General features: G+C 35.6%; 2 protein-coding genes across 3 annotated transcripts; one reads left to right on the forward strand and one right to left on the reverse strand.

Moving 5' to 3' along the window:
• On the forward strand, window positions 3857-12236 carry LOC109229163 (probable bifunctional methylthioribulose-1-phosphate dehydratase/enolase-phosphatase E1 1). 2 transcript variants are annotated; one of them, XM_019394508.1, is made up of 10 exons: window positions 3857-4149; window positions 4253-4389; window positions 5898-5993; window positions 7540-7659; window positions 9205-9294; window positions 9554-9736; window positions 9864-10019; window positions 10651-10800; window positions 10906-11007; window positions 11254-11368. In XM_019394508.1, exons 1-10 carry the CDS (start codon window positions 3963-3965, stop codon window positions 11365-11367), a joined length of 1335 nt encoding a protein of 444 aa, XP_019250053.1. In that variant the 5' UTR covers window positions 3857-3962; the 3' UTR covers window position 11368. The 2 variants fall into 2 exon arrangements, with proteins under 2 accessions (XP_019250053.1, XP_019250054.1); XM_019394509.1 differs by lacking the exons at window positions 3857-4149; window positions 4253-4389; window positions 5898-5993 and adding exons at window positions 6461-6521; window positions 11448-11566; window positions 11845-12236 and having other exon boundaries at window positions 11254-11363.
• Window positions 15297-16512, reverse strand: LOC109229164 (VQ motif-containing protein 4-like). The gene has a single exon (XM_019394510.1). It carries the CDS (start codon window positions 16197-16199, stop codon window positions 15510-15512), a length of 690 nt encoding a protein of 229 aa, XP_019250055.1. The 5' UTR covers window positions 16200-16512; the 3' UTR covers window positions 15297-15509.

Genomic DNA, 20800 nt, shown 5'->3' on the forward strand with positions numbered 1-20800 from the left:
CATGTTAAATCCGTTTAAAACTCGGACTGCAGACACTATTTGGTCTTGTAGACCCAGCTGTTCCACAACCTTCGATCTGATGATATTGGCCGAGCTACCTAGATCAATTAACACACGCTTAACTCGAGATTTATTTATGAGTACAGATATTACCAGAGCATCATTATGTGTTGCACGATGCCTTCAGCATCCTCGTCGTTGAAAGATACGATTCCCTCCGGTACATAATCTCGAGTCAGTTTCTCCCTTGTAATGGACACCTTAGTGCGCTTTAGCATTGGCCCTTGAGGGACGTCAACTCCACCAATGATCATGTTAATGACGTGTTGAGGGTCCTCTTGCTCGATCTGATTGTTGGAGCCTCTGTTCCTGAAGTGATTTTTGGCTCGATCACTCAAAAATTCTCGGAGGTGCCCCTTATTGAATAACCGGGCTACTTCTTCTCTCAGTTGTCTTTAGTCTTCGGTTATGTGGTTGTGAGTGCCATGATACTTACATATTAGGTTGGGGTCCCTTTGGGCAGGATCAAACTGCAATGGTCGAGGCCATTTAGTATCTTTATACGATACCGACAGCATCGACGCTGAAGTTGTATTTCGATAACCATCGTTCCCCTTGATGGCGCACGTGTAGGAGGTCACATGTTCATTTGGATTAGTTGTCCCATTATACTTCGGAATTTCGGGCATACGGAACTTCTTCGTGATCGGCTTCGGAGCTGGACTCGGAGGGAAAGGCTTTTGGACAAATTTTTTGGAATCCAGTCCCTTCAGTATCGGTGGTGCTCCTGGGATTTGATCAACCCTAGAGTTATAGTTCTCCACTTTTTGTCGTTGGATTCGATTTTCTTTTCTCCCGATTCCACCCGCTTCGTCAGTTCCTTGAGCATCTTTATTATCTTGGGGTTGGTCCCAGGTTCGGCTTCACTCGACCTTTCTGTGGCTAGTTCATTTCTGTGAGTGTTTTCCTGGACGGTTCTGGCTCAACTATGTTGGGAGCACGACTTTGGTTCTGCGACTGGGCTATTGCTGCCTATTGAGCCTGTAACATTTCGAAGATCACCCGCAAGTTAATCTCATCACCTTCACCATCGTGTGTACTCCGGGCTATCGATCAGGCTCCCCCCCGAAAGCTATTTTCGGGGTCAGTAGGCAAGTTTGCTTCGATAGCCACGTGTGAGTTAGCATCAATTAGATCCGCGACTGGGACTCCATTGGGGTCAACAGGGGCACCTCGTTGCTGGGCACCACGTTGTTGTTCTCACCATGGTGGCCGGACTCAGCATCAACGTTCAAATGGGCAGATTGGGGGTTTGACGTTTTTAATTTGACCTGAAATTAGAAGCTCAAAGAACAAGTGTAAAATAGAGAGCGTTTTGGAAATTTCTATCAAATTGCCAATATTATCCTTAGCCCCAAGGTGGGCGCCAAACTATTTACCTTTAAAAAGGATAACAATTAAATTTATATGTGGTTTTAAGATACGCGGATTAAATCAATACAAATGATAAATGGCGTAATATTAACATATAAAAGACGTAACAAATTATCAAACCAAGAGCGGGAGTGATCCCGGACTCGGTAATAACTTAATGAAGTGCCTGCCTTTGGTCCTGGGCCCACAATAATAGGGAACTTGGTGAACAAAAGTAAGAATAGAGAAAAATAATAGTATATTCCTTGATATGCGTGTTACAAAAGTGCCTAATGAATAGTGTGACTCCCCTTTATATAATAGAGGAGTTTTACCCTAAGTACAATTCCATAAAAGGTAAAAATCTTCCGTTTTGCTAATCACTGATTTTCTGCCGATACGTGCCGAGATTCACGCCTGACATCCGGCTGGCATGGATATCACGACCCTTTGTTAGTCGTGCTCAATTATCTGGTAATGCTCTCCGAGTTTTGGGATTCAAATCGGACCTGAGGGACGTGGCCCCGAGTCTTCCGAGGTTAGGTGTTTTGCCCGGACCCTGACTCGAGAGGCTCCTTGCCTCGATTCCGGTTCCTTACGGTCACGTCTCTGCTCCGTTTACTTCATCGAGAACCGAGGTGTCCAACGGTCTCGGTTTCACCCGTATACTGAAATTATCATCGTAACTTGCAATGATAATGCATTGTGTTTCCTCCTTCAATGAAACTTTAAAAAGGAAAAGTCTCGATCCTGCATTCCTGCAGGATTCAGTGAAGGAACACTTCCAAAAAATACGATGGAGACAATCTATCCTAATACAAGCACTAGTGACTGATTCCAGTGAATCTTATGCAACACAATCCCAAATTATTGGGGTTTTGGTAGGGTGCATAAGAATAATGTTGAGTATGGTGTATTAGTAATGCTGGTATTAGTTATGCTTGTATTAGTTATATTTTGCATTAGTTATGGTGATATATTTCTTATCTATTGTTTGGTCTGATGTATTAAAGCATTGTACAGTTTTTAAAAGAATTATTTGTTTACAAAAATACCCTCATAAGTAGTCCGTCACTTTATCTTTTTAAAAGAAACATATGTTGAGGAATGTTTTTATATGAAAAGGTTTAAGGAATTATTTAACTTGTCTACCTATATTATAATATAGAACTGAATATTTTATTTATAAAAAAAGAAATATGATAAGTATTTTGTTTATTTACCAGGTATATATATATATATATATATATATATATATATATATATATATATATATATATATATATATATATATATATATATTTCCTACTTTCTTGGATTATTTCAAACTTGCATAAAAATAATAGCAAATTTTAATTAGGAATAAATTTTGAAGGAAAATTTTATCTTTAACTAAGCTAATGCATGCATTAAAACCCATTGCATTGTTAACACTATGGTTTCCTATGCATTAGTTATGTATAGGATAATATCAAATATGGTGTATAATTAATGCTTGTATAACTAATGCATAGATTTAAAAAGTGTACCAAACATAGTATTATTAATACACAAAACTAATGCATGCATTATTTTATCGAATGCATCCTACCAAACGATCCCTTAATGTTCCACTACAAATATTAAACACAACAAAAATACAATGGATTGTCTTGTCACGTGACACGCGCCGTGGAAACGTTTGTTGGAAGAGCACGCAGTTTGAGATGAGATGATGCAATTAGGCGCATGAATAATGTGCCTTTTCTAAAGTAGATTCCTTTTATATGCCTAACCACTAACCACCTACCATTCCTTTATTTGAATTTGGGCAATTTTATTACACAAAATTCAGATTCCATACGTTAAGGCCCCGTTTGGCCATGAGGTTTGCCAAAATAAATTTGAGATTTATTTTCAAAACTCGTGTTTGGCCATAAATTTTGCCCATATTTTGGCCAAAACCCAAATCGCAAATTTCAAATCCCAAAATCAGCTATTGAGCTGAATTTGGGCCAAAATCACAAAACTTGGGAATTATATACATGTTTTTCCAAAATAAAGTTGGAAAATATGTTTTGAAAACGTATGTCCAAACACATTTTCATCTTCAAACCAAACTTCACCCAAATCAGATTTTTCAAAATAAATTTGGGATCTATGGCCAAACGCTAGCTAATAAACCCTAATCACCCTAATTATAGTGTTAATTGTTTTATCCTCCCATTTATATGGTACTAATGTCAGTTACATTTGACTAACTAATAAAGTTAAATTTGATTAGATTTTTTAAATAGTATATAATTTATAAATCAACTTCATATTTACGCAAGTGAAAACATAGATCTTCATATCAATTTCATTTTCCTAGTATTTATTTTTTGAAACAAATATCAAATTCCGGAGGTACTCCCTATTCCTATGTTAATTGAATCATTAATTTAATTTTATTCACTAAGAACCGTAACATTTTAATAATTGAGTCATTAATTATTTCTCTAGTAATACTACATAAAGCAACACGATTGAAAGCTTCAGCATCCCAATTGACTGTGAGCGGAGCTCTGAAAATGGCGACTGATTCTCAAGCATACTTAGAAGGTGACAAGGTCAAAGAAACCAAGTCCTTAATCGCCGAACTCTGCCGTCATTTCTACAACCAGGGCTGGGTTGGGGGCACCGGCGGCAGCATCACCATTAAGGTCCACGATGAATCTATTCCCAAAGCCCAACAACTTATCGTCATGTCCCCTTCCGGTAAGAACCCATTTATTTACGATCTAACCTTACTTTCTATCTATTTCTGTGTTATTTTTATCTCGTTTGTTTGATTTTTTTTTTTCAAAATGGTTTTGGTTAGGGGTGCAAAAGGAAAGGATGGTGGAAGAGGATATGTATGTGATGTCATCAGATGGGTCTATTTTAACTGCGCCGGTGGCTAAACCTCCCCCGCACAAATTTCCAAAGTGTTCTGATTGTGCTCCTCTTTTTATGAAGGTACAATAGGTCATCAGTGTTATAGTTATAGTTAAAGAGGAACCAAAGATTGTTGTTTTTATCATGGGACAATTGTTTTGCAATCTTTCTTTGATAGTCTAATCGTTTTGTTGTATGTGTCGAAGGCATAATTTAAGTAAATAAAAGTGTAGTCACTCTAAAAGCTAAAAGCTTTTAGATGAGATGCTCAGACATTTCAACAATCCAAGCCCGTAGTCTCTTCTTTGTTTCTCGTCAGCTCAGCAAACTTTTGCATATTTCATTTCTATCTGTTCATCTCAGGATTGTTTTACTATTTCTCTGATGCTATCTTTTAAATTTGTGTTGTCTCTCTTTCTCTCTCAACATTCTAGTAAAACCTAGGATTATTAGTTGTACACTGTTGTCAAAGCTGCGCTTAAGTCCTAAAGCGAGGCGTAAAGAGCTTTGCGTCGCTTAGCGGGTGTCATCATCAAGGTTCTAATCATACTTTTTCTTGCCAACGAGCGTTATCCTGAAGAGGCGACACTAAACAATTGAGATTTCACTTTTTCGTTCTTTATTTTTTTTAATTTCTTTGTCCGTCTATTTGTTATTCTAGTCTTGGACTACACATACATATTTGTATTTTTTCTCCATTAGCACGTTGCGCTTAAAGCCCCCGGCGGAGCCACCTTAGATGACACCATTTCGTCGGAAGATTTTGCTAAATATATATATTTATTAGTATGCAAAAAAGATGTAACCAATAAAATATTAAAATGACATTGCTAATCACAAAGGTAGGCTCAGCTCTCATGGTTAAGCGCCTAAAATTAGTATGAAATGTCGTGGGTTTGAACATAAGTAGTTGCATCTATGTTATTTTTGAAGTTTTGAGCATTGTTGGATCTTGGCGTTGAACAAAAGCAAACCGCTAACTACTGACCTCTTAGCTTTAGGGCATCCAAACCAAGGGGCCAAATGTGATTTTGGTTTAATTCAGTGGTAAATATAATTTCAATGTATTCTGGAACGTAATTATTTCGTCAACCTTGCAATTTTGGGGATTTTTAGTGCTTTTTGCTACTATTTCTGTTGTAAGTTATCTTGCTATCTTATCCTTTTTCTCGGCAACAAGCTTGATTTGCAAAATCGGAAAAATGAAATCTCTTTTAGTGATTATGTTTGATTAGTACATACAAATGAAGTATTAAGTACTATTTTCATTTGGCATATTATGAGTCCATGTCAAAATAGTAAATAAACTCTCTAAGGAGAATTGTAGTAATATACTTTATTAATATGTTGAATTGTATTTTTTTAGTATATGATGTCATTATATTGAATTGTTCATTTATTTTTTTAAATGTCGACACTGCTTACAAGAAATCCTGCATACGCCCCTGCTTAAAGCCCTAATGGACCTTAGAGCTTTTTTGCGCTTTTCGCCTTTGATAACACTTATGTATACTTGAATTCTCTTAGTTCTTTTTTGATTCTGTACTACTTTGCGTATTGTAAGTTATTTCCTGTTTGTTTTTCCTTAGGCATATGAGATGCGTAATGCTGGTGCCGTTATCCACAGTCATGGAATGGAATCCTGCCTTGTAACAATGCTTAATCCACTAGCAAAAGAATTTCGGGTAAATATTGCTACGAACTTTTGTAAAGTTACCACCATCTTGGTGTGCATAAAGAACAAAAGAGGGGAACTTGGTAATGCTGAGTTCCAAACATTTGACGTATTCCGTATGATGCTGACTGTAGATTTGTTTCCCATTGACTATTGATATTTTGGATATTTATTTGAGAATCAATTTTCCTTCTAATAAAGATACTTGTTCTTTTCCTAAATAATATGAAGTCTAAACCTAACACTTCTTCCCTTTACCCATAACTGTATATAGGCTAGTTATTTCATATAGCAGAGCCAATTAGTTTTGGATTGAGGCATAATTGATTGATCTCTTAAGAGAATATGCATTTGAAACTTTCTATTTTTGCAAATATAATAAGTTACTACTGTCTCTATCTTCTCTGCCAAATTCCCCTAGCCCAATTGATAAAATTTTAAAAGACATCTAATTCCGCAGTGTAAAATACTGAAACCTATTGTTCTTTTTCATCTCAGCCTTGTAACAATGCTTAATCCACTAGCAAAAGAATTTCGGGTAAATATTGCTACAAACTTTTGTAAAGTTACCAGCATCTTGGTGTGCATATAGAACAAAAAAGGGGAACTTGGTAATGCTGAGGTCCAAACATTCGACATAGCCCGTATAATGCTGACTATAGATTTGCTTCCCATTGACTATAGATATTTTGGATTTTTATTTGAGAATCAATTTTCCTTCTAATAAAGATACTTGTTCTTTTCCTAAATTATATGAAGTCTAAACCTAACGCTTCTTCCCTTTGACCATAACTGTATATAGGCTAGTTATTTCATACAGCAGAGCCAATTAGTTTTGGATTGAGGCATAATTGATTGATCTCTTAAGAGAATATGCATTTGAAACTTTCTATTTTTGCCAATGTAATAAGTTACTACTGTCTCTATCTTCTCTGCCAAATTCCCCTAGCCCAATTGATAAAATATTAAAAGACATCTAATTCCGCAGTGTAAAGTACTGAAACCTATTGTTCTTTTTCATCTCAGCCTTAATCCACTAGCAAAAGAATTTCGGGTAAATATTGCTACAAACTTTTGTATAAGTTACCACCATCTTGGTGTGCATAAAGAACAAAAAAGGGGAACTTGGTAATGCTGAGTTCCAAACATTCGACATAGTCCGTATAATGCTGACTATAGATTTGATTCCCATTGACTATAGATATTTTGGATTTTTATTTGAGAATCAGTTTTCCTTCTAATAAAGATGCTTGTTCTTTTCCTAAATTATATGAAGTCTAAACCTAACGCTTCTTCCCTTTGCCCATAACTGTATATAGGCTAGTTATTTCATATAGCAGTGCCAATTAGTTTTGGATTGAGGCATAATTGATTGATCTTTTGAAACTTTCTATTTTTGCCAATGTAATAAGTTACTACTTTCTCTATCTTCTCTGCCAAATTCCCCTACCCCAATTGATAAAATTTTAAAAGACATCTAATTCCGCAGTGTAAAATACTGAAACCTATTGTTTTTTTTCATCTCAGCTACTATTCATTGTTGCTTTGATTGACAGATCACTCATATGGAAATGATAAAAGGAATTCAAGGGCATGGTTACTATGATGAACTTGTGGTTCCTATCATAGAGAACACTGCATATGAGAGAGAACTCACAGAATCTCTTGCTGAAGCTGTATGCGTCTCCCTCTTCTAAAAGTCACACCCTTCCTTTGCATGATCTCATGTCTACCGCGTTCTGTTTGTTTGTATATGTGCACTTAGTTTTTTTTTCTTCTCTGCTTCAAGTCGTTAGATTTAGATGGTTTTACTGGAACTGCTATAATCAAATTAATGATAAGTAAGTCAACGTCATTCCTGTTTTTTCTTGGCTTTGACTACCAAGCAGGGTGACAGTTTTTCCCTTGCAAAGTAACAAAAATACATTGTTGTTGCTCAATCATTCAACTGCTAAATTTGTTCGTTACAACATACTGTTACTTTCTGCAACTCTGCTTCACTGCTGAATTTGTTCAGCAGTTATAACAATACACGGAAGAAAGTAGACTGGTTTTTTTTTAAAGTAAAATTTTGCTTAAAGCATTGATTGCACTAGATATCCTGTCCCTTGAAGAAGGGAAAAATCATGGAATTGTTCTTCTCATTCTAAAAGTAGTTCTAATAATACATGAAAAATGGACTAGGTTTCTTTGTTATCATTTTGGCCTCAGTCCATGCAAAATGGGTAGCCATTAAGGGAAGCGGCTAGCGGGTATTTATTTTTAACAAGTTATGTCGAGACTCGAGCTAAAGAGAATTGACTGTGCCTCGTTAAAAACTCCTCCCTCTCTCATGGATGAGTGGGGAGTAGAAATTCTATATCAGCTCTAATATAGAAGATCAGTATAAATTTAGTTGTATAAATGGTTTTCTTTAAAAGATAAGAGCTAGAGTATAAGGAGGACATTCCACCCAAAATTGGTTGTCACAAAACACAAAGTTCTATTATTACTCACTCTTCCGAGTAACCAAGTTGAGTTGCCCAGGGTTTCACAGTAAACTTGATAGGTTATATTTTATGCAGGGAGTAGGGTGAGAAGCCTGCCAGTAGGTTGGCAGTTAGCATAAAAATAGTCAGACTATGATGTATCCTCTAAATGACAATAGAGGATTCGTATAGCCGGCCCAACTAGTTTGGAATTGATGCATAATTTGTTACAGTATTGTTTATATTAGCTTAATTGTTGGAAGGTAATTTTTTACCATTTAAGGATAGAGGTCCAGACTTTTGCAATGGAAGAGAGAAGAAATAAGTCATTTTTAAAATGAGCATAGATGGAATATTCTCAAAGAGTCATCTACGTAATATGAAGATTAACTATATATCAAGGTTAGGTAGAATAATATCCATAGCTGTCTCCTAAATTTAGTACACTTCTTATTATGTTGCCCTAAGGTTTAGGATGATATTTCGATGCTACTATTTACATGAGGCTTGATATATCTGCCTAAACAAGGTTTTTATTTGATTCATGCATATTTGGAGACATCTGTTTTTAGTTTGAGTAGCATGTAAATTTTTTCCATTATTTTCTCGTGAGAAAAATATAGTAGATGCCTGATGCCATTACTCACCTTTGCAAGAAGATTTAACTGAAGAAATTTAGAATTTCAGTCTTTGTCTACTGATGGTTCTATCTGTTGAGTGACACAGTGTTGAATTTTTTTCCATGTTGAACAGATCAAAGCTTACCCAAAAACAACAGCTGTGCTGGTCCGCAACCATGGTATATATGTGTGGGGAGATTCTTGGATCAGTGCTAAAACACAGGTTTGTGCCATGAACCATATGGTCTAGTACTTCCCAGACGGGTTTAGTTGCTACTAATAGTTATGATTAGGTAGAAGATTAGATTTAATAATATTGATTTAATATGTGCTAGTAAGTTAAGGATGATCTCTGTAGGATTTTCTATGTACATCGTGTAATCTATTTAAGAATGTAAGTATGGAAACAGTCCTCAGATCAATAGTTTGATGTATCTGAATTTACGTTTCATCACTCTTCTAATTGACATGCTATCTTCCAGGCTGAGTGCTATCACTACCTCTTCGATGCTGCAATTAAACTTCATCAATTAGGACTTGACTGGACAACACCAGCTCATGGTCCCATTCATAACTCCAATGGTCATTTTGGTGGCATCCAGAATGCCAAAATATCTGCAAAAGAAGGTACTCTTGCTTCAAATGGCAGCATTAAACCATCAAGGGTAAGCATTTGAAAATTTTAGATCATCCTCCGACTTTCTTGAAATTCAATTGCTTAGGTCTTTGTCTTAGGTATTTCCATTGAGTTCTTATTGTTGTCTGCATTGTGATATTTATACTTTTTCGCAGCGGTGCATCGTTTTGGATATAGAAGGAACCACTACCCCAATAACATTTGTTACTGATGTTCTGTTCCCTTATGCACGTGATAATGTGGGGAGACATTTGGATGCTACATATGGCTCCGCAGAAACTCAACAGGATATTAAGTTATTACGTGCTCAAGTAAGTAAACTTGCTGAGAAATAGCTTTGTGAAAAAGGTCTTCAAAAGAGCTAAGCCTTTCCTAGGAAAATTTGTGGTGAGGTGATATTATTGTCATAATGGTGTTTTGCATGTCAGTTTCTAGAGGACAGTTGGGGAAAATCAATAAAACTTTTGGGGGTAACTAACTTGAAAAGTTAATGAGAAATCCAAACTTGGATTGACTAAAAGTTATGCCAAACTCTTATTCCAACTTTGTCACGACCCAAAGTACCTCCTAGCCATGACTGACACCTAACGAGCACCTACCGCTAGGCGAACCAGAGTTCTATTACATACATTCCAACCGCTAACCAAACAGCAAAACGTTAAGTATAAATTAGTGGCAATATCCAATATCAGCACAAACAGAAATACAAAGCGTAACTCGCAATACAACCCATAATCTAAGTCTTGAGAGTGTCTAAGACACAAATCCAAATACCAAAATGATAAACCAAATGATAGTCGGCAACCTTCACAGACTGCATATATCTAGAAGCCATGGCCCTCCCTGCTCAAATTCTCGACATTCCCCACTTGCTGAAATTAATGTTGACAAGTGTAAACATATTTGCTGATTTTGAATCTTGCCTCTGCCATCTTCTTTCAGGTGCAACAAGACCTAGACAATGGTGTTGCTGGTGCTGTGCATATCCCGTCTGACGATGCTGGGAAGATGGAGGTAATTGCAGCTTTGGTTGCTAATGTAGAGGCAATGATTAAAGCTGACCGAAAGATTACTGCATTGAAAGAGTTACAGGTGAGAATAGTGGTACCTAGGTCCCTCAAATAGTATATAAATTTTATAAACTTTCATAACTTAGTTGCTTACAATTCGTGCTTTTTTCATATTCTAATACTCCAGGGACATATATGGCAAACTGGGTTTGAGAATAATGAGTTAGAGGGACTTGTTTTTGATGATGTGCCTCAAGCTCTTGAGAAATGGGCTTCTTCAGGCTTCAAGGTTTCTTACATCTTTCCTTGTTTCTGTACTCTCTGCATTCCTCCCTTTTTTGTAAGCTCTAGTGCTATCCAAATTTTGTTACAAATGCAAACCATTATGACCATCAAAGAAGTTGCTCTGGTTCTTTTTGAAAGGCTTCAGCATGCTGCATGGTTTAAGTGTGTTCTTCTTCATTATCATGACGAGGTAATGCCTTAGTCTATAGTCTCCATCTGCTAGTCATATTAACTAGTTTTTGTACCACAGGTATACATATACTCAAGTGGCAGCAGATTGGCACAGAGACTTTTGTTTGGTCACACAAAACACGGAGACCTGAGAAATTATCTCTGTGGATTTTTCGATACAACAGTGGGGTAAATTTCTACCTTTCAGCGGGTTTTCATATTTTGATACTTTTGTCAGTTGAAGTAATTCATCTTTCTCCTTTTCTGCTGTAGCAACAAGAGAGAAACAAAAAGTTACCAAGAAATTACAGCATCATTGGGAGTAGATAAGCCATCAGATATATTGTTTGTGACAGATGTCTATCAAGAAGCGACAGCTGCAAAGGCAGCAGGTAATGTCCTGCTCATTTTGTATGAAACAACTTTATCTCAGAATTTGCTAGCTCTTCCAGATACTAGCTGAAAAAGTAGCTTGGTCAACAACTGTGTTGCCAATTTAGGATGTTAGTACTTGTATTGTTGGTGTGATTCCTCCTCTTTAACTCCAACAGCTAGCAGTTTATCTAGACAGACTTGTGTGAGCCTGTAGATGTCACCTATACTTTACTTAAACAAAAAAAGAACTTATGCATATGCTTCACTGACATTGCTGCCCTTTTGGCTCCTTCAGGTTTGGAAGTGATAATCTCTGTCAGACCAGGAAATGGACCTCTTCCAGATAATCACGGGTTCAGGACAATCCGATCATTTTCAGAGATCTAAAGATGGAATGTGTCATCCTGTAACATTTTCCATGTATGATGTAACATATCCTAATAAAAGAAAGTTGGGGGTAGGTCCATGTTTCTCTAGCAAAAATTAATAGAGTTGATTGAGTCATACTGCTGCTCTTGCCTTTCACAAATGGGGGGTCCATTTGCGTGTTGCAACCTTAGGATTAGTGTCAACTAGTCTCCTCTTTTCTGTTGTATTGAGATGATATTAAGTTAACTTATGAGAACAATTTCCAGAGATCGATGTTTTAGATGGTATTAAGTTAATGTATAGAAAATTGAATGAAAACTGGCGAAAAAGAAGTATGCTGAGGAACAAGATTCTCAATCCGCTCTACAAAATGGTCTCAAAACGGTCTAAGTTTATCTTTTTGACGGTTCTTGTACCCTTGGCTTGGCAGCCCGATCTGAAGAATTCAAGATTTATGTCCGATTCAGGTTGGTAAGAGACAGTACAAAAGTTTTCACACCTGTACAGTTGGGAAAGAATGAGTGATGAATTGGTTTTTTTAATCTTTAAATGATGCCTCTTCGTGGTTTTGTTTGGGGAAAAAGATGTTCATGCTATTTCAATGAGATGGGAAGTTTATTTATAAATGGAGAGACTAATCTATAAGGTAACGCAAATTATAATAGTGGTTTTGGAGCCAAATTACTGATATAGTAGTAGACCAGTTCAGACGTCTCTGCTGATAATAAAAAGCTAGAAAAAGAAAAAACATAAGCAAAGGAATCTCTTGCTACAAGGCAGACAGAGAAATAAAAAGTTGAAAAGAAATCACATCTTGTTTTGACATATAACTTGTGGTACATATAGTGGACATATGACAGTCCTAATCTTACTGTTATCCCTTCATTTGTCTAACTTTTCAATCATAATTGGTTCCCACTCTCTTCCTGCAATTTCCTTTTCATTGTGTATGTCGTCATTCCCTAACAGCTGGTCCCTTCTAAGTCAAAAGACACAATCTTATAGAAGAAGCCTTTATATTTGTGTTGCACATATAAGGTGTCATTTAGTCGGGTGAATAAAAATATTACTCAATAAGATGTATTAGTAATGCATGAGTTTATAATATAAGTATTAGTTATGCAGAGATTATTCTTATCTACTGTTTGGTGTATTAAAAATTAAAATGTATTGCATAATTTTAAGAAAATTCATTTACAAAAATGTCCTCCATATTCTGTAGCTTTAAAGGAATTTAAGGATAATTCTAATCTTTAATCAGGGTAATGCATGCATTAATAGCTTTGGTATTACTAATATCATCGTTTGCTACTAATACCATATTGCAGAAATGCAGGGTAAGGTTGCGTACAATAGACCCTTGTGGTCTAGCCCTTCCTCGGACCCCGTACATAACGGGAGCTTAGTGCATCGGGCTGTCCGCTATGTATTAGTTATACATAGGATAATACCAAATACATTGTATAACTAATACTTGCATTGGTGATATATAGGTTGACAAAAATGTACCAACAAGGAATTAGTAATACCAAAAGCTAATGCATGTATTATTTTTCTCTAATGCATCCTACCATACGATACCTACCATGTTTGCTTAATGGGTTTCTTACGCGTTGCCAAAAGTTCCGAAATTATTTATTTATTTGCTTTCCATTATGTAATGGATCTTGGAACAATCATAGAAAATAATCTCTTAATAAAAAATCATTTTAATAGATTTATTCATAATCTAATATATCTAGGATCTAGAAAGGCAGAAGTCATAGGAACACTATTTACGAAGGGTGTGGGATCAAAACTCAAGTTATTAAATTTTAGCAATAGAAGGAAAGGGAGAAAAGGATAGATCCCAAGAAAAGGAGAGGGTGAAAACTCATCAAAATCTTTGGAACAGTACTAAAAATGAAAATATCTAAACAAGTGGGGCCATCCAAATATATGGTTTAATGTGAATCAAACATCCAATCATCTCAGCACAAAAGGATTCTTCTAATATCTTTGATTTGATTACTCCATCTTAGGAATATAACTGCAGACCTCACTGAAAAACTTGAGACCATGTCCTTTTCTTTGTTTCTTTCTTATCTTAAGAAGCACAACCAATTACTCCAAGTTAGTAATTTAATGCGCCACCTTTTTTTTTTTTTTTTACCTGAACTTTATCCTCTATATTCATTAAGTTACAAAACTATTTTTGTGGCAATGTAATAACCGAATTTTAGCCACTAAAATCATAAAGACAAAAAATTAAATTATTGTTCGTTCAATAAAATAATTAGAACTTTAACCAGTAAAATGCAATAATTAACTTTACCCACTATAAATTTAATTTCACTATAATAGTTATGGTGAATAAAGTTTAATTAATTTAGTTTGACAAAAAATAGTTTTGTAACTATATTGTTATAATGGAGTGGTACTTGCTTCTTATTTTCACTCATCGGTTATATCAGTTTGTGCTGAAAAGCCCTTTTCATCTATTCTCATGCCTTAAAAATATGGTGCATGATGCTGACTTTGATAAGTGAATCTAAGTTATTAACATATGCATATATACATACTGGTCCTAAACTCATACAACACTTTTTCTTAGTGTGTATGTGCATATATGCTGATAAGATAGTGCAGAATGTGAATTTGATCCTACACCATTATGCATGTTTTTAAAATATCACTTATTCCTATTGTTTGTATATGTAATGGCAAAGAATATGAATTTGATCCCAACACTAATTACTTTTGACAAAGACACTTGCTACTTTGTTATTATTCCAAAATACAGTAGGATTCTCCTTCCACTGTAAAAGTTATAAAAGGAATTCAACTTCTCAATCCATTTTGCCTCAGCTTTCCACCATATGAGATTGAATCTCTTTTTACATGCAACACTAAGAATGGTAAAGAAAAATACCACTTGTAATAATCCAACCTCAACTTTCAAAGTATTGTTCTAGTTCCATCTTTAAAATCATTTTGTCCCCTTGGACTTTAATCCAAAAGGAGCCTCCACAATCTAATTTTTGAATATGGCCCTAACCAGGGGCGGAGCTCAATGGCGAAACCAGAAATTTTACAAAAGGTGTTCAAGGTTAATATATATCTATAAAAAATAATTTTTGATTTATATACATAATATAATTTTTTTATATACTCAATGTAATTTTCCGATGAAGTGTGAATGTCTAGTTTTGGTTCGAATTCTGTTTTTGTTTTAAAAAAATAGTATATAAATTATTAAATTAGAACCCAATAACTTAAAACAATTACGATCTCAAACTCATACTCATAAGTCAAGCTTTGCAGTAAATTTGTGTTACACTACTTCAAAAAGGCACCAGAGATTAAAAGGTAAAAATAGAAGGTAAAAGAGCCAAGGGATGGGGAAAAAATGAAGGAAGAAAGAGAATGAACAAAGTTGTTTATTTCATATTTTTGAAACAATGGATGAAGGGAGATCAAATTATACAATTGAAACAATTAATTAAGATCTCTACCTTTTTCTCTTCAAATTATAAGTTGAAAGACTCCTCCTCCAACCCACGTACTCACATCAGCACAATCACAGAACTTTAAAATAAATCCACATAATCCTCAAGAAGAAGAAGAAGACCCTGAAACTCTAGGAGAAGTAACTGGAAACAACGGCAAAAGCTGTGGCTCTGAATCTCTTGGCGTTCTCCTCGGTGAAGGATGCATATAAAACTTCTTCTCAGCAATAGCTTTATCCTCTTCTGAAAGATTACTCATTAATGGAGATGACTTGTTAAATGGGTCTTCAATCAATGGCGTAACCGGGCTTAAAGCAAGCGAAGGGAAATCGAGAATACTCGGGGATAAAACCTCGGGCTTGTTCCGAGGTGAAAAAGAAGTTGAATTGTGGGCTGAATGAATCAAAGGACTAATCATAAGCCCATTTTTTAAACTGTTTCTTCTTTCGTAGAGCTTGAAACCGGGTTTTTTAGGAGCAGTTCTAATAGGAGGAATGGAGCCTTTATTGGAAGATGAAGATGAAGAAGACGATGGATCTGGTTGTTTTGCAGTTTCAGAGGAACCAGTGAGCATTTGAACAACTTGTTTGAAAGAAGAAGTATCAGCTTGTACAAAAGTTGTTGGGTAAGGATTGTTTGTTTCAGATCTAGAGATTGTTTTTGGGGTCAGAGGTGGGGTTGGATTTTGGATTACTGATCCATTGCTGTGGCTGTTTGGACTTGTTCCATTGCTTCTTGGTGAGTTTATTGATAATGGGTTCTCTCTATCTTGAATTCTTGATGTCATTTCCATTGTATCTCAAATGCTCCTTTACTTTTTTCTGAAGAAGAATTAAGATGAAAGTTGGAGTGCAAAAACAAGGCTATGGTGAGAGGAATTTGCTTTTGTTTTTGTGTAGTATTTGTGCAAAGTGTATTTGCTTCAAAGTCTTTCTTTTTGTCTTTAAGACTAATTTTCTCACCTCAGCAACAAAAGAGTGAAAGAAAGACTCTTTTCTCTTTGTTATATTGGGTTTGCTTTTGCTTTTGCTTTATGGTGGGAGGTGGTGGGGGTGAAAAAAAAAGGGTTGGTTGATTGGGTATAGAGAAAATGCAACCCACAATGGTCAATTTAGATAAGAAAAAGAAAAGAAAAGAAAAGGTAGGGGAAGGGGTATTGGTGGAGTTTGGAATTTAGGGCGTCAGCGTCAGAAGTGGCCAAAGAGTGGGAATTTCAATTTCAAAGTATTTGAGCTGTACATTGACTTCAGAGCCCTGACCCTGACCCCTTCTCTGGCCCCCCTGTTATACTGTGAACTAAGAGAAAGCCTACACACTTTCACACACACACACACTACACTCACTGCTGTTTTGATTGGATGTTAACATGTCATCTCTATACATGACATTTTATCAACATTTCTTGTTCGAGATATGTGAATCAAGAAACTTAGGATAAGAGGCATATTTGTCTTAAAATGAGCACTATGTGATACAAATATAAATTAATTGGACGTCCGCACCTTTCTTTATTCGCTGTTGTTCGACCAAAAAGTTTTAAGCCTTTTTTATTAAACTAATTTAATAAATAGATATGGAATAAATCCTAGCCAGAGATAATCTGCTCTAGATTTGAGATAGAAGACAAGAATAAACAAGTATGGTTGGACATAAAGTTTGATTACAGTCGCGATTGGATTCAATAATATAAGAAAAGGAAGATGGCTTCAATAATATCAAATGATAATGACAAGTACACAGAGGAAAAATAATGTAAAAATGGCGTGAGGTAGCCACTAAGTAAGGTGGTCTTTATTTTTTATCCACTATTTCTAATGCTGAACAAAAATAGTCACTACTCTATTAAAATTATTCTGAAAAGACAGTTTTACCCTCTCTTCAATTCTTATATTCCCAAACCCTTGTTTTATTCGTTCAGAGGCAAAAATTGAGAGCGAAAATTTCAGAGGCAAGTTTCCCGTGCTCCTTCGCATGCAAACCAGCTCACTAAATCTTTCTCCTTCGTCATCTTCTCTGTCACCTTCTGTGCATTGAACGATTGAACTGGTATTTTTTTTTTGTTGCTTTTATGCATTTTTGTTTTGTATATGTGTAATCTCGATCAATGCTTTGTCAAGTATGTGTGAAATTTCAAAAATAATGATTATAAGTTGATTTAGTGTCGAATAAGTAGCGAATTTTTGTGAGGAAGTTATTCAGAAATTTTTGGTATAGAAATGTGTTTGTGGTTCAATCAATATATTTGATTATGTAAGGACATTTCCTAAAAATAGTCGTCTGAATTCATAAGCTACCTGTGTTTATGAATTTTTAGTTAACTGTGTTCATAAAAGTTAAGGACCAATTGTCATTAACTTTTGAACTAGGAACTCAAAGTTAAGGACTGGGTGTCCTTAACTTTTGAACTTGAAATTTGAAGTTAAGGACCAAGTGTCCTTAGCTTTTTAACTTGTAAATCAAAGTTAAGGACCAACTGTCCTTAGCTTTTGAACTTGGAATTCAAAGTTAAGGACCTGATGTCCTTAACTTTTGAACTTGTAATTTAAAGTTCAGGACCAAGTCTCCTTAACTTTTGAACTTGGAATTCAAAGTTAAGGACTAGCTGTCCTTAACTTTTGAATTTGAAATTTGAAGTTAAGGACCAAGTGTCCTTAACTTTTTAATTTGGAAATCAAAGTTAAAGACCAGCTGTCCTTAACTTTTGAACTTGGAATAAGTTAAGGACCAACTGTCCTTAACTTTTGAACTTGTAATTCAAAGTTCAGGAGCAAGTCTGCTTAACTTTTGAACTTGGAATTCAAAGTTAAGGACCAGTTGTCCTTAACTTTTTAAATTGAAACTATAAGTTAAGGACTGCCTGTCCTTAACTTTTTAACTTGAAACTTGAAGTTAAGGACCAAGTGTCCTTAACTTTTGAACTTGAAAGTTGAAGTTCAGGACCTATTGTCCTTAACTTTTTAACTTGAAACTTGAAGTTTAGGACCAAGTGCCCCGAACTTTTCAACTTGTAACTGTAAGTCCTAATCTTTTATGTTCTTTTTCCTTCTTTGTAGTGTGCTAATGGAAGGAGATCGTGTGTTCGACTTTGATGTTTGGCGTAATTTAATGAGCTATTGGAAAGGATATTTACAGTATAAGGAAACAATCAAAAGTTTTTTGTCGAACAGGCAGTAGAAGAAGTTGAGGGATGGTATTTTCGGAAACTTTTTCCGATTAGTAAGTGTGAAGTTCTTTGATAAACTCATTCACTGTGTATTGCTTTCAGAAATTGTAAATAATGACCCTGATTCGATGACATTCAAGGTTTTTGATCGTGAAATTAAGTTTACTCGTGAAGCATTTCATATAATTACTGGTTTGTAATTACTGGTTGGAAATCAAAGTTAAGAACCAGGTGTCCTTAACTTTTGAACTTGTAATTCAAAGTTAAGGATCAGGTGTCCTTAACTTTTGAACATCGAATTCAAAGTTAAGGACCAAGTGTCCTCAACTTTTGAACTTAGAAATCAAACTGTAGGACCAAGTGTCCTTAACTTTTGAATTTGAAACTTGAAGTTAAGGACTGCCAGTCCTTAACTTTTGAATATGTTAGTCAAAGTTCAGGACCAAGTGTCCTTAACTTTTCAACTCCAAAATCAAAGTTCAGGACGTAGTGTCCTTAACTTTTCAACTTGAAACTTGAAGTTAAGGACTGCCTGTCCTTAACTTTTGAACATGTAAGTCAAAGTTCAGGACCAAGTGTCCTTAACTTTTCAACTCCAAACTCAAACTTCAGGACGTAGTGTCCTTAATTTTTCAACTTGAAACTTGAAGTTAAGGACTGCCTGTCCTTAACTTTTGAACATGTAAGTCAAAGCTTAGGACCAAGTGTCCTTAACTTTTCAACTCCAAACTCAAACTTCAGGACCAAGTGTCCTTAACTTTTTTAAAACAATTTGAAAAACTATGATAGTATGTGCTTAATGTTCAGAAGAACAACAAAAAAGTTAAGGACATTGTGTCCTTAACTTTGTCAATTCAATTTGGAAAATCAGGACACTATGTCCTTAATATTAGTAACAACGATCATGACACCAAATCCTTAACATTTTGTGCTCAATTTTTATAGAATTATCAAAGGATGCGATGTCCTTAACATTATCAATCCAGAAATTCCAAAAAAAAAAAATTCCTAGCATCAAATTCGTAGTAACGAAATAAAAATCAATAGAAACACAGAAAAGCATAACTTACTGTAAATTTATGTCGATTTTTGGATGAGAAAGTTGAAATCTACAGTTTCAAATCGGAAGAGAAGCTTCTGCAATTCTACAGCGATCACATCGAGAAGCTGCTGCTGAAGTTAGTTACTGCTGCTGCGTGATCTTTAATAAAAGTGTAGGTATAAGTTGTAGCAGAAGGGTATTTTCGTCCAGTCAGGTAAAAGATTATTAAACCAGTGGCTAAAGACTAAAGACATTTAAAACACTGGCTTTAAAGTAAAGATAGGTGCTCTTAGTGGCTATTTGTGCACATCGCCCAAAAATAATCACAATTCTTGAACTAAATAGGAGCTCGTTTGTATGGGCTTATTTTAAGTGACTTTTAAGCCAAAATAGCTTTTAAGCCATAAATTAGGAATTCTAACTTTTGGCTTTTGGCTTGTTTTTGTCATTTTAGCTTAAAAACAAGTGCTTAAAAGCACTTTTTTACTCTATCCAAACACTAGAAAATAGCTTAAAAGTTATTTTGGCTTAAAAGCACTTAAAATAAGCCAATCCAAACGGGCTCTAGATATCCATACATTCGATAAAGTTGAATTACAGATACAATGCCAAGATCTTGAGATTTATCCACCTTTGGGCAAAGAGTTTGGGAGAAAATTCCTACCCTCTTTCAGAGAGATGTACATGTCTCTCTCTGTTTCCATCCGCCCCCTTTTCTTATTTTCTCTCCTGATATTTATACAAAACAATTCCCTTACCCAGTGGTCCTTAACCGGAATACCTAAGTTCTTGGAATATCTTCTAGAATATTCCCCTGAAATGCCTAAGTGTCGAACTAGCCGCTCGGGCCGAATTGAGTGCTCGACCTCGACTGTAGCTGAGTCGTTCGCTGATATAGTACTTCCTGTACGCGACTTCAGCTTGGTTGAATCCTGGTCGTCTTCCTTAAATAGAATTCCTTTGATCAGATTTTGACCTATACAGTTAGTCCCTCCGCCTGTTGGGGTCGTCTTTGGACGAGCTTGATGGGCGGACTACGCCAATTTGTGAGTTGAGAAATCTGAGCATCTGGGTCGAAGGGTGAACCCTTCATAGCGAGATGACGATGAGATGCTTTGAGAACCATACCTGACTGTTACATCAGTTCAAAATGACGTCAAATTGTCATAGGTCATTATGGCACACGTTC

This window comes from Nicotiana attenuata, chromosome 7, assembly GCF_001879085.1.
Source record: "Nicotiana attenuata strain UT chromosome 7, NIATTr2, whole genome shotgun sequence".
Taxonomy (NCBI): Eukaryota; Viridiplantae; Streptophyta; class Magnoliopsida; order Solanales; family Solanaceae; genus Nicotiana; species Nicotiana attenuata.